At 45.9% G+C, this 14900-nt stretch overlaps 1 protein-coding gene across 1 annotated transcript in view; it reads left to right on the forward strand.

The window, feature by feature from the left end:
* The first annotated feature begins 2206 nt into the window (after nt 1–2206).
* LOC126546287 (uncharacterized) overlaps nt 2207–14900 on the forward strand; it is a 62600-nt gene continuing 49906 nt past the window's right edge. The window contains exon 1 of the mRNA XM_050194452.3: nt 2207–2795. Coding sequence (XP_050050409.1) covers nt 2756–2795 — 40 coding nt within the window. The 5' untranslated portion in view covers nt 2207–2755. The remainder of the gene's footprint in view (nt 2796–14900) is intronic.

Raw genomic sequence — 14900 nt, forward strand, 5'->3', positions numbered from 1 at the left:
TAAGTTCCCGTAAGAGGGACACGAAGCGTTCAGCTTCAAGTCATTGACTTTTCTCAACACTGATGCAGATACGTCACGAACAGTTGAACCTGCACAACCAGGCGTTTGAGTGCCTTTTCTCGTGCTTACAGATCTATGAGGACGTGCACTCGATCGACTTCCGTGCGTCTCTGTTTAATTTATGCACGAATGTGCATCTGTGTGGTTTATCAGGGCGTGTCCTGGTCTGACACCAGGAACATCATGACCTTACGGCAGAGGCGAAGCCAATGAGCCCGATTGACCGGAAACCCTTCCACGAGTGAAACGCTATGAATGTGCAAGGGAGTTAACTCCAAGCTTGCATCACCTTGTGTGATTATTCGAAAGAATAAAGACATTCGGGGATAGGTACCGGCTTATGAAGGTGACGTCGTTGGTGGATTGGGAGCGGCCATGGCCGGCTAACGAAAAAACACTCAATTAAATGACTCACTATTGCGTTTCGCATGTCAAGCTTCCATAGTGAACCCCACTAGGCCTTTCGCCCATTTCGTTCTTTGTACCGGTACAATCGCGATAGCGCGCTTTGACCGAGGACCTCTCACAGAGGAACTTATTTTAAAATGCCGCCACACAGGCCATCGCAGCAGAGGGCGACGAGGGCACTGTTGCGGTTTTTGAGGGCGACAGAATTGGACAAGCGGCTGTAGCCTGAACAGATGTTGATAGTGCTGCAAGTGTCACTGTGCTGTGCGATGACAGTAAGCGGTGACAGTGACCGATTGTGATTGTGTGTCTATGCTCCTTTCTTTCCTTATCTCTACTTTGTTACCACTTTACCTCCCCGTCCCCTCTCTCCGCAGTGTAGGGTAGCAAACCGGATCTTTTTCTCTGGTTAACCTCCCTGCCTTTCCCCTTTCCTCTCTCTCTCTCTCTCCCCTAATAGGCGTTATACCCCGAACTAAGCAATCCCAAATCTGCTGGCGCCACCGGCGAATATATCTTATTCTATCTTAAATCTTAAATATCTTAAAAATGCCTCGCGTCTGATTTATCGTTCACAGAGTACTGGGAGCTCTAGTTAGTTATCACAGCGGGTTCTCTTTGTACGAAACAGTCTCTGTGACCTGAGATAGTAGAAACGCCAAAAGCAATCTTCCACGAGTAAAACGTGTTACCCAGGAGCAGTCTGCTGCGGTCTCTAATGGTCTCTTCTTTTTCCCGTCCATTGCGGTTTTCCGAAAACGTACAATATATCTGGCGTGAGAACGCGGCGCGCTCACAAGTTCACGGACGCCCTGGTCGCAGGGTCTGGATATTTTTCCCGCGGAGATCCTTTATGCATTTGTACATACATTTCCCAAACGACGAAACAGCCAGCTGTGCTTCCGGGTAAAGAAGGCGCGCCGCAGCTCCAACTGCGAATGCGTAGCGCGACGTGTTTGAGCTTCGCTTCTTAACCGTGGAAGCGATGCGTTATTTCACGCTACATAAGAAAAAGATAATACTCAACGAACATTGGTACACTGAGAGTATGTATAGGATCGCGTGAAGAAAAATGAACATATCTTCCAACGGCGACCATCGCTCGCAGGAAAAGTCATGCGCTAGACTAGTTCGAATTCGGGCACACCTGGCCCGGCACAATGAACTCGAGGCATTCACGCGATAACGGAGACGCAGCCAAGAGCCCGTAACTATCTAGGTAGAACAGACTTTCCGGATTGGACGCCAGACGGCGCGACGTGACACTGCTGGGAGCAGACGGAAAAGCGAGAGGAGCGGCAGACGAACGTCGCGTGGAGCAGACGAAAAAACACACTCTCAACACAAAATACTACCGCCATTTTCTTTGCGTGACGAAAAAATGAGACTTGTCAGGTAGAAAGAAAGGAACACGAAACGAAAATAAAAATGGGCGACACATGGAAGGCGGCGAAACGCGGAACAAACGCTGGAAAACGCTTTTTAAAAGCAGAGCGCCAAGCGAAGTGCAAGAAACGTGCCCCCGTCGTAGCAAAATCACGCGCACCCCCACCGTGAGCAGAGCGCACGGTTCACGGGTGCCTCACACTCTCATCGAGAGGTGAGAGCGACCGAGCGAGCCTGTTTCGTCACGTGACTTGGTGAACGCACAAAGAAAATGGCGCTCAAGCGCGCGAGCGTAGAAATGGCGTTGTGGAGTTGAGGGAGAGGAGACTTCAGAGGAAGAGGGCAAGGGAGTGCGCGTGATTGTTGGCCCCCCCCGTGAACGCGCAGGCGTGCAGGCAGGTCTTCTGGCGGCAGTAGAGGCATTCACGGCGGGCTCCGCGTTTCGGGAACGTCAATCCACCGTTCCACATCGCGAACGAACGTCGCGCTTGCGCTGCCACAGAGCGGGAAGGCTGGGCGGAAGTTTGTGGAGGTGCGCTCGACCGAACTCGGAAGAGTCGACGGCTGCGGCAAATGCACAGGTGGTGCCGTTGAACACGGTCGTTTCGAACGTCGGGGCAGCGGTTACGTTTTGACATCGCCCTGCGGGTACTGCCAGTTGCGGCTGGCTTTCAAACCTCCCGTGGTGCGGCGAAGTTGAGTGCGTGTGTGAGCGCGCGCGATTGAAGCCTTGTGGTCAGCTCGCCTTAGAAGAAAAGAAAGAAACATCGAACACTTCTGCTCCCAAGCTTCCTGTTTTGTGCGATTATCCGGAATCGAGGCAGTCGAGAAGGAGTACAGCAGACGTTCTGGTGCAGCCGAGTACCCTTCACCGAAGATACGACAACGTGAGAAGCGGAGGATGGATTTAAAACTCGTCTGGTTCTTCTGCTCCCTGTGGAGTGAGTATCGATCACATTCGTGACCTGTCGTGTAAATAGTACCTTCTTGGCATGCGCTTATCTGACGAAAAGGTTCTGCGAGGATAGCCACAGTCTCGAAAGAGCCACCGGGCGTTGTGGTGTTTTAGGTTGGAGCTGGTTTCTATCGTTGATGTCTGGAGCTTCTGTTCAAGTCTTGATCAGGATAGCAATGCAAAAATGCACCTATATGTCCTGTGCATGCAATGAATGTATTTTACTGTCCAACCTACGTTTTCTATATAAATTGAATTGAAATCGCTATTTTTCATTTACCAGAACCCTAAATGTTTTTGTACACAGCGCTGTAGGACAATGTCAGTGTTCACAAACTACCCTCTTGACGGTACGCGATCATAACAGTCAACTATCTTCTCAAGATGTCAAGAAGTAAAAAGGAGCTGCCCTGAGCCGTACGTTTTAGGATTCGTACCCGCGGCATAATTTTTCTTGAGAATACCATCGTTGCTTGCATAAGCTGAGGCATCTACGATAAAGAACTTGGTAAATCTTGAAAAACTTGCCCTGTGTTGATGTAAAGTAGTTTCGTTCGATGCCATGAATAAAAAGCAGCCTCCTGGACGCCAAAGAACTGATTAAGCCATGGTCGTATGCCATGTTTCAGTGATGTGATACAACTCACTCTTACCAAAAGTGAAGGTATGGTGTCCATGGAAAACAGCCTAATATCTAAAGGCGGACGCCAGCGCCACATTGCTGCACCAACTCGCTGTGATGTCATAGACCGGGGCGACCACTATGACTTTTCAATTTGCCAGTCACTAAAATCTTTCTGTTGCTTTTACGCTGCGCACCAGTTTGAACCCTTAATGCATGATTGCAAAGAAATTTAGAAGGAGATAATCAGTACAGAATACTAGTCTATGTTACGAGAATACTCTTGTAGGCAGACGACAGCCTAATAATGTGTGTAAGAACATTTTTTTACAATGTAGGTCGAACGCAACGCTTATAGCTTTAATTTGCCTCATCGCAGCAAAACCATTTTTGGCATCAATATAGAGAGCCCTTGAGCTGTGAAATGCATCGAAACTAATAAGATCCACTGAATACTTGGTGTACAGTGATTAAATAACAAAAAAGATACTTTTCCAATTTGCACACCCTGCTATAAAACTGAGTCATATCAAAACCTGATGCATGAATTTACTTATTGTGGTTCATTGCACACCAAACAACGTGACAAATAGGTGGGCAAGGTTGCACTAAAGATGTTTATTAACAAAAAAAAAAAGGGGGGGGGGGCTACGTTTGTTCGCGCATGGAAGGATGGCAAAAGAAAAGTTTCGGGAAAATAAACAAAAAAAGTGTTTCAAAGAACTACATCGCGCACTAAGTACACTCAGGAGAGCTTAAATCCCCCCATATTTGTAACGTGTCTTGTCCTGTACTGCGACGCCGGGTCTGTCGCGCACTGTGACGTCTCTGTGTTGATTATCAGAAAACATTTGTTTTTCTCCCCTCTGCGCTCTGAGCTACCCCACACTGTGACCACCAGTGTGAAAGAGAAGACGACAGCCTGTAAACACCGCTAAACAAGACAAGCCGCTGCTCCTTTGACGTCCGTGAAGCACCTCCAGAACGTAAAGAATGGGTGTCAAATGAAGCGCGTCCTCCTTGTGGGAATCAACGTTTGTTAAAGATTTTAAAAAAAGAAAGCTGGAAATGCCCTCAGTGCATTAGTACTTGTTTACACATAATATTAACGCGAAATAACAAAAAAAAAGGAAAACTGCAGAATTCGGGTACTCTTATGTTTCACGCGAGACAGGCACTTTCAGCTCCGGTCGCACAGTTGCCGGGTAGGGTGACATTTGTCGCGATATCTTTTGAACGACAGAACATAGCAACAAATCTTTTTCTGCAAAATTCTCCTCGAATAATTGTACACCCAACCAAACAAATAATAAGTACAACAACAAATTGGCATTTTGAAAAGAAATTGAGTTTTCAACTTGGCCTCATGCCTCAAGGGGTTTTCGAACGTCAAAGCAGCCTTCATAAACTCCGATATATACATCAATGGTGTTTCCCTCAAGAAAACGTGCCGTTATTTTCGATAACGGTGCTTTTCTTACAAAAGTACTATTATGTGCAATGGTGTTCGCAGCTCTGTGACGCGATCACTCGACATGCGCGAAACAAACATTTCAGCTTGTTTTTAAGGAACAAAAATTGAGTCACAGAATTCGACAAAGCTTTACTGCGCGGGGGCAAAAAGCAAGAAAGAATATCGAAGGTTTGCGTGAAATTATGGAACGCGCTACCTGAAGCAGACATAGTCGGCGTCGCCGCGTTCTGACCTCATAACTGTGAGACAATTAGGCCTCGCATTTACTGCAGTAATAACAAATACCATTCTAACTGAATGAGTGAAAAAGATTCAGGTGTTGTTTATTAAATAAAATAAAATATAAACGAAAATGTTGCCACCTACTGAACTAGACTTCGGCATGCTTCAGCAATGAGGCACAGTGTAAAAGAATAAGTCTAGAGTGGTCTACAGAAGAGGAGTGGAACTAAGCCTTCCATGACTGAGGAGATCTCTATTTGCACAAGCTTGCATACATATACACATATATGTACAGATTAACAAAGCAAAAAATACGTAGTGTATGTACCCGTCGTGGTGGCATCAGTGGCTGTGTCGTTGTGTTGCTGAGCACGAAGTCGTGGGTTGGACTCTCGAAATAGGAAATGGGAAATAGCACTTGTGTGCCGCACTTTGGGGGCACGTAAATGCACTCCAGGTGGGTCAAATTTAATCCTGAACCCCTCAGACTGCGTTCTCCCTCACTGACCGCAGTGCAGATTCGAAACTTGAGAACCCGCGCAGTTTAGTTTTAGTTTAGCGTAAGGTACACGCAGGCCGTCATCGGCCCATTGTTTTATGTCCACTGCAGGAAGAAGCCCACCCCCACCCCCCTCCTACCGATCTCCAATTACCCCTGTCTTGTGCTAGCTGATTCCGACTTCTGCAAATGTCCTAATTTCACAACCCCAGATAATTTTCAGCCGTCTTCGACTGGGCTTCCCTACCCTTGGCACCAATTTCTCTCTCTAATGGTCTACCACTTATCTGCCCTACGCATCACATGGCCTGCCCAGCTCAATTTTGTCCTCTTTATGTTAATTAGAACATTGGCTATCTCCGTTTGCTTTCTGGTCCACACCGCTCTCTTGCTGTCTCTTAACGTTACGCCTTACATTTTTCATTCCATCGCTGTTTGCGCGGTCCTTAACTTATTCTCGAGCTTCTTTGTCAACCTCCAAATTTCTACCCCATATGCTAGCACCGGTAGAGTGCATCGATTGTACACCTTTCTTTTTCAACAATAGTGGTAAGCTTCCATTCAAAATCTGGCGATGTCTGCCGAATGCGCACCAACCCATTTTTATTCTTCTGTAAATTTATTCGTCTCCTGTGAGCAATTGACACAGATGAACAAACTCCTGCAAGAACTTTAAACGCTGACTGGTGATAACAAATTCTTCTTTCCTTTCCAAGCTATTGAACATTACCTGTGTCTCCTGCATATTAATATTCAACCCTATGTTATACTTTCTCGCTAAAGTCCTCAATAATTTGTTGTCGTTCATCCTCAATGTTGCTCAACAGGGCGATGTCCGCAGCAAACCGAAGGTTGCTGAGATATTCGCCGTTGATTCTCACTCCTAAGCCTTCCCTGTCTAATAGCTTGAACACTTCCTATAATTATGCAGTAAATAGCATTGGAGAGATTGTGTCTCCTTGTCTAACTCCTTTCTCGACTGGTAATATTATACTTTTCTTGTGGAGAAGCCAGGTAGCTGTGAAATCCTTGCAGATAATTCCCGATATATTCACGTACGCCTTCCGTGCTCCTTAATTACGCAATGCCTCCATGACTGCTGGTACCTGTACTGAATCAAATACTTTTTCACAATGTATGAAATCCATTATGGAGAGGTTGATTTTACTCCCCAGATTTCTCAATTACACGATTGATGACATGAACGTGATCCATCGTAGAATATTCAGCAGATATGCGATTATGACACCCTAGTCGTAAATACACTCATGCATATTGAAAGAACACCGCGCCCGTAGTGCCCGTATTAATCATGATCGAGTGGATGGTCTTTTGAAACCATCATCGGTTGTCTAAAAGTAATCCAGAAAAGTCGCAGGATTTAACCTAAAAAACACACAATTGGATGTCCTCTTCCTTCAACTTCAAAGCGTAACATTACGTTACATATCGCAGTGTAGAAAGAAAGAGAGAGGGGGGGGAGATTACTTTTTTGCGGCCATAGCTTTGGTAGGTCGGGCCCCTAATCTGGGGCTCCAATGGCCGTAGCGATGTTAAGGGCCTGCCGGACCAGACACTGCTGAAGCTTCGGGTTTCCGTTTCCTTGCTGGGGAGAAAGACGCAAGCAGCGGTGCGCACATTGTCGTCGCTTCGACTCATACTCGAGCTCTGGTTGGTGGCGCCAAGAGCTAGGACTGCTAACTCTTGGCCTGTTTCGATCGCTTGCGGAAGCGTCACTGACTTTAGAATTGGTGGAGGTGCAGGGTATCGCTTTCCCTACCTCTACTAATGTTCATGTTTTAGGGATGCAATTACTGTACATTAATAATAAATTAGCCACGCGGGAAAGACACGCGATGAGGAGAATAAAGGTGTCATTACCATTTAATAAAACAAAACAGTGTAAGAAACCTGCGCTTTTTTTAAAGGAAAGAACACCGACAATGTCTAGCCCAGCAGGGATGCTGCGAGAACGAGCATCTTCAAGTAATCACTTTGAACTCTGCAATCTAGCATGATGTAAAGTTTCGCTTTGCCGGTTCCATAACTATTACATAGCACCGCTTGCCGCGACGCACGCCTATTCGCTAACTTCATCTCATTTTCTTCACCGCCTTACGCAAACCGTCGCTTCCTAAACGACTTCCCGGTCCGCAAGATTCTCCAGCCAGATTCTGCCGGCTGGTTTCGAATCATATGGTGCATGCGTCTCCGAGAATCGCATGTGTATGTAGAGATCAGCGCGAGCGAAACAAGCGAAAAGAAAGGATAAGTCGTGAATATACTGTAGGACCCTCACGCTCCCTTTCCCTCCGCTCCTCCTTCTCCATCTGTAAAGCAATGCCAGCGGCCTCCTGAGAGTTCGCCGCCTCCCTTCTTTCCCAAATGATCCTTCCTCGGAGAGCCATTAGGAACAGTCATTTCTCCCACACTTGGGTTCCTGGCCTCCCAACCCCACACCCCTTCAGTTTTTTTTCCATAGTTTGTGTTTTCTCTCTCTTCTTCTCTCTCTCTCTATGTCTATCTCTCTCACTTTGTTCTTTTTTTTGCACGCAGACACCGTCGTTTCCCGCAAGGCCCCTGTATTCTTGAGCGCGCAAGCGTGCATTTCTGCGCAATACTTGCCTGTTGTCTGCGCATTTCTCCCTCTCTCTCTTCTATCCTTCTTTCTTTCTTTCTTGTTCATTTCTAGGCGCTCTCACGTGCGCGCTCCGGAATTCCTGTGTCAGCGACTCCGCGCCACGGCTGCCGCGATTGAGAGTACGACCTCGCAGCACTGATGACCGCCGCCGTCAGCTCGCGCCAGCGACGTTCGGCCGGTGTAGCCCCGCTCTCGACGCTGCGCCCATTCCGCGCTACGTCCGTCCAAGCGGGCACGCGAGTGGACCGTACGTACTCCGAGCGCTGGGCAAGGCCTCCGCAGGCGCGATATGATGACGTCGCTGACGACGGGTTGACTGGCCCGAATGAGCCGGCGATTAATAGACAATTTTTCTTGGCAAAGCGCGCGTATTTTGGGTTCCCCTAGCGCTACAGGTTATGTAGGCAAGTAAAGTTCGCTCGTGGTAGTAGGAAGGTCGCCGGGTACGTGTGATTTCAGTCGCATTAGAAATGCGAGTCGAGAAATTGGAATGTCCGTATCAACTTGAGGCCGTGCTCGTGGTAGTTAGTGAGTTCAAGACACACTTCACGGATATACTTTAAGTTCTTTCCTCAGACTATAGTCTCCAGGTATGGTTCTTGTGTATCAGGTATTTGGTATTAATGAAATGGTATGCCATCTTACCTTTTTTTCTAACGGCCACATTTACTCACTTGCTGCTAGAAAACTTGAGTGATATGTGCTCTTGTCCTTTATGCCCATGAACTACGATTGTCGTATTCTATAATTGTCCCCTCCAATCGTCGCCCATTAATAGAAACATTGCTTTCTTAAGAACCTGAAAGCAACATGGCTACTAATATAAAAAGAACATGTGATATTGAATCATATGAATGTCTTATAGGTTTCTGCCGGAAACTCACGCAGTATATAGTTTTATTGAATATTCGAGTTATAGCGTTTTTTGTGTGTGTGTGTGTGTGTGTGTGTGTGTGCCTACTTATGCAAGCGTTTGTAGAGAGATGACGGCACATGACAAAAGCGTGTGAAATTAAGCACATTCCTGCACATTTTTTTCTTGCGAGAAGCGTCAGAACGAAGCACGACAATACTGGCACGTTTCCTTCCCATCCGATAACGCCGGCATTGGCTGCTGTCAAACCTACCAAAAACACCGATCTCAGTGACCTCCACCTACCGCTGAACTCCTGGTACGTTCGTGTGTGCGACACACGTTTAAATATTGACCGACTCCCACAATGAAAAAACCATGTATGGCTTTTTAAATGTTGTAATATAACAGAAGAGACGCCAATATGCCCAAGGCGTGAAGTTGGTTATAGACTATGAAGTTGGTGCAGTGCGGTGAAACTTTCGCCTCTCGTATCATTCTCAAGCACGCGCACGCACATATCTCTCTGCGCGCATCTGCGGTAGGCTCCTCCGCTTCGTGAAAAAGCTATGTGGAATACAAAAAGAAAAAACAACTGTTGCACTCGCGAGCATTAAGACCGAGCCATACCGTAGCAAAACCCAGTTTGTTTAATAAAACGGAGCTTTCCTCGCGAACATGCCTGGGCTTTCCTGGCCGCGGATGCGGATGCATTGCCGAATGCCTAGGCACGTGATTCAAGCCGCGTATCACGTGATCGCATGGTGCGCACGAGACCACATTCGTGCGACAGCATGCATGTGCGCCCGCGCCGGCCTCCATTAGGCCATGGAGGCAGGAGTGTAACGAAAAAAAAAAAGAAATATCGTAGTCGATCCCATCTACCCGTGTCTTAATCTTGATCAATCTTAATTAATCGTACGTCTCTCAGCATACATCTGTTTTCACCATTCTTCCCTCGACAAGCGTCACCTATGTAATCGTGCCGTGACTGCGTCGACGCCTCGCAGTGTGTGTTCGCGTGAAACTGCTGCTGTTTGCATTTCGGCTTTGATCGCGAACGCTGACGCGGCGCATAAACGTAATCACTGCGTCGCAATAAAGTTGCGAATGGTACGGCACATGAACATATGCATTGCACGAGATTACACGTTGCATTAGATGACAGTAAAGACAGTTGTAGGCATCCGCAATTTGGCTTTTTAGCATTTGAGTAACCGCTCAACGAAAGCTTCGGTTCGCACAGATTCGGACATGTAGGTTGTATCTGCATATTCTTTTTTTTTTTTGACAGACAAAACGAATTAGTAGGCCTAACTTGTCGTAACTTCTTTATATCTCTCCGGTGTTTGCTGTAAGGCTTGTAAATATTGCACAGAAACCATCGACGATGATTGTCAATGTAAGCAAATAGCGGATTGCTTCTACAAAGCTATTCGCTTCGTTAAATGAATGATGCGCTCGAAAGAGTGTATTTGCTGCAGTGAGGATGTTTAGGTAGCTTTCATTGTTGCATTGTGCGATTCCATAGAGAACGGAGCCGTTAACCAGCACTTAAGTAGCGGTAGTATAGAGGTGGTTGTACACCCGTGAGCAAAAGTAGACGGACCACAGAGTAGCTAAACAAAATTACAGGGCCTTTTAAGATCTCTCGTAAGAGGTGAACGGCGAAAGCCTACTCTTCCTCCTCTTATCATCCGCCTCTCTTTCTTTGCCTTTTCTCCTTCTCTTCTTTCATTTCCTCTTTCTCTTCTTTGACTTTCTCTTTCCTTCTTCCCTTCACCTATTCCTTCTTATTTCGTTCCGTCTGTTTCTTTCTTTGTCATACTTCGTTTCTTTTCCTTCTTATGTTTGCCTCTTTCTCTTTACCTATTTCGGTTTCCTTCTTATATTACCCCTTCTTTTTACGTATTTCTGTTTAAGTGTTATGTTTGACTATTTTCATTATCTGTTTCTTTTCCTTTCTTTCTTTCTTTCTTTCTTTCTGTTTGCCTCTTTGTTCGTCTCCGTACTACTACTTAGTACAATGACTACAATTACTCCAAGGTTTGTTTGTTCACAAATGTTTATTTTATTCATTCTTTCTTTTATTGGTCATTTCGTAGTCATTTGTATTCATTACACGTCATTTCAGTCATGATTAGTCATTGCTGGTCATTACTGAGCATTTTTAGTCATTTGTAATGAACTGTAGTCGTTACAAGTTGTCGTTAGACATATTGGTCATTTCGTAGTCATTAGTAGTCATTACAAGTCATTAGTAGTCATTTTAGTCATTACTTCTCATTACTAGCCATTTCTAGACATTTCTAATCAATTGTGGTTATTACAAGCCGTCGTTACTCATATTGGTCCTTTCGGAGTCATTATAGTCATTACTATTCATTATTAACCTACCTATCTCTATTATAACGTTATCATTCACCAACTGCCACTATCAATCATTTTTCATTATTTAATCTGTCTTTAATCTGTCTTCATATGGCGTGATGACGCTTCGGCGGACACACTCGCGGTCAGGTCGGCTGACACAAACTTCACCATGAGCCTAGAAAAGCTTTCGCCTAAAAAACTACATTTTCTTTTTGTAATTAACATGCATAAACTGAAATCGACGAGTGCACTGGAAAGTTCGCAGTGCCAAGTTTTGACTGCGGTCTTCAATTTCAAGTTGCACTCACAGGCAGATGAAAAAAATATCGGCTTTATCGCGCAATCCCTGGTCAGTATACTTTTGCTCACGGGCGTACATATCAGCCGATCCATCGCATGCATGTTATCTCCAGCGGCGTGAGCACCGGCAAGAAAGGCGACTGCCATCCTCCTCACTCACAGCCGCTGCAGAGAGAGAGGATGACGGAAGAGGAGGAGAGAGAGAGAGATACAAGAATAAACTTTTATTGATGAGAAACCGAAGGGCCGGGATGTCGATCTCAAGCGCCTCCACCACAGCATCTAAACCTTCATAAGCCACAAACTTAATAAATGTTTCTCTCTCTCTTGTGCCAGCAGTGGGATGCACTTCACAACATTGAAGTTCTCGAGAAAACTTTCGAAATATTGGCGTTTCTAAGCTCGAGTGGCCAGAAACATGAGTTACTGTGCATGCCGATGGCACGGATACCGTGACCGTGGTGTCTGGAAACTAGCACATCGAAGCCTTGACCACAGTGGTGCATACGTCACCGCTGCGCACCAGCGATAATGTGGGAATGAACCAGATGACTAGTCTGCCGCAACCACCGTGGGCGCCTTCATTTCCTTTATTGCTTCATGACGCAGCGAGGCTTTGGTTTAATTGGAATGGTGATTGCACAAAGTAGGTAGATGAACTTTAGTCGTAGTTGCTGTCTCGGATGAAAACTAAAGTTCCGCAACACCTCTCTCTGTATAGCGAAATTGTCAGACCACGGGATTGGCGGTCAGCAGAAGAACGTCGTGAAAGTGGGTACCCAATATAAGCAGCAAATAATTATGCGGGTATTAAGTTTTCTGTGCCGGATAAAGTTCTTTGCCTTCGTGCTTTTTTTTTCTTCGCGGCTTTCCACGTTGTTTTTATTTCTGTTGGGGAATAAGCCTCACTTCCAGTAACTTCATTAAAAACATTCTCAGTAATCGCATCAACCAACGGCGTGCATCTTTGTCTCGGGTCATCCGTAACGCCCCGTGAACTTTCGTAACTATGTGTTGCCTTCGTAGGTTGTTGTAGCAATATGTTGTCTTCATACAGCGACAAGAGGACTGTCGCGAAGATTTCTGCCCGCTCGGCGACTACTTCTTGCAGACGCTACCGGTTCCGTTTCGTTCAATCCGACCTTTCACGCGACCCACTGGAACTGCGTTTATACATCAACAAACATCACTGCGCTGCCCATCAAGAGCGCTTGCAGGTGACGTCACAGCACACATGAACTCTGGTGCCTTGTAGACCCCGTAGATCCCCGTGTTCCTTTGGTACAGTCCGACGAGCGAAAAAAAAAAAAAAAGAAATCAACAGGCAATGCGCCCATTCATGGTTGTCGAGGGCTCCCTAGTGCCGATTTGCCCTTAGGAAAAACAAAAATCCTGCGACCGGACGGCGTAAATGGTTCAGCGTCGAGGCGAGCGCGTACAGCTCTGAGTCACAGCAGTATGGCACTGCACTGGAACCTATAGCTACGTGTTCATCAGCGCTCATTCTCTCGACTCCATAAGCCTTTTCGCAAAGAGTTTGATGGCCGGCGCCAGGTACACGGCTTTGCTCCGCACCCTCGCGGATATGAGAGCTGGCGACAGAGACATGCAACGTGTATTCAGAGAGTTTCGTACAATTACTGCTGGAGTGAACTCTGTCGATGGCGATCGTTCATCCAACAAAGGAATGATGTGCAGTACGTGGATTTGTCTGTCTTCGCGCTTGGGGCTTCAGACGTGCTTGTGGCTTCGTTTATGGCGATTTATCGGGGCTTAAATTGGCCTAAATTTCAAAGAGATTTACACTTTTTTTCAATGCAGAAGGCAATAAGGCACTGCAAGCACGTATAATCGTTGCTATTGCAGTGCTTCCACTTGTGGTTTCGATATCAGGTTTCTGTGCTAGAGACCCGGTGTTCAAATCCTGCCATCCGACAATTTTAACGATGTCTTTTTAATTATCCATGAGGCTGTGCTCTCTTAAGGATTATCCCTTCGCAAAGCCACGTAGCCGTCTAGAGCCATAAGGACGAAGTTGAGGATGTGCTTAGCAGCCCAACACGATAGCCACTAAACAACCACGGCGGGTGTCAAGCTGGAGAATATGCGCCACTATGAAGGGGAGCACCGAATTTGCGCAAAGAGCCTGTATTTTATTCTTCTGAATACTCGTGATGAGAAAAGTTCCATGAGGGTGATCCCTAAACAGGTGAACAGCGTAACATATAGCAGGGAGTCAGGTTCTGTCTCGCACGGTTCTAAGAATCGCTGGTTCAAGACAGACGAAGTGTTCCTTTTCATAATGGGTTGGTCGTGTGCGTTCGTGCACAAGAAACAATAAAGCCATGCATCGGGAATACGTAAACTGTGAATGTAATGAAAGGAAAACAAATAAATAAGGAGGGTAGAAAAAGAATTGATCCCAAGAACATTACAATAGAAATAATAGTCATCGGCCACGACGCCAACTTGTCCTAGACACACATTTAGTAAAAATTATCGGTTTCATGCGAGCTGAGAGAAGTCAGAATTACTGTAGGAAAGATCCTCTTGAATCAGATTATTTAAGACGCAGGTTTGGTCCTCGCTCAAGTGTTCTAACTCCTTAAGCCCCTTATGGCCTCAACATAGTACTTTGAAAATATTTGTATGTTATATTAAAGTATATTGTGTCATTTGATAAGAACGTCCAAGAATCTGCTTAAACGATGTCCTGAATATTATCCTGCATATTCTACACATTTGGGTATTGTACACTATGTTAGCTTTTTACCAAAGACCTACGTATTCATTGTGCGCGAAAGAATGCCTTTACATTCTTAAATAAGGTCGTGTCTTTTAAACTGCAAAGCTCAACGTCCACGGCTGGTGAAAGTTTCTGAAGCAGTTGGTATTGTGCCGGTTAACCTTGCACTCTCGAAAACACTACGCTTTTGCGACTACTGTTGATCAAACGTCAACTATTTGGTTCGATAAAGTTTCTCTTTCATTTACCCCACAAGGGGCCTCCTTTAGTTTCAAATAAAGGCTGCAGCATCTCACACCGAGGGCCCATGACGACAGCGTTGACTAAAGGAAACCAGTCACAAAATTTCCAGCCTGCCGTC

The sequence above is a fragment of the Dermacentor andersoni genome, chromosome 10 (genome assembly GCF_023375885.2).
Source record: "Dermacentor andersoni chromosome 10, qqDerAnde1_hic_scaffold, whole genome shotgun sequence".
Taxonomy (NCBI): Eukaryota; Metazoa; Arthropoda; class Arachnida; order Ixodida; family Ixodidae; genus Dermacentor; species Dermacentor andersoni.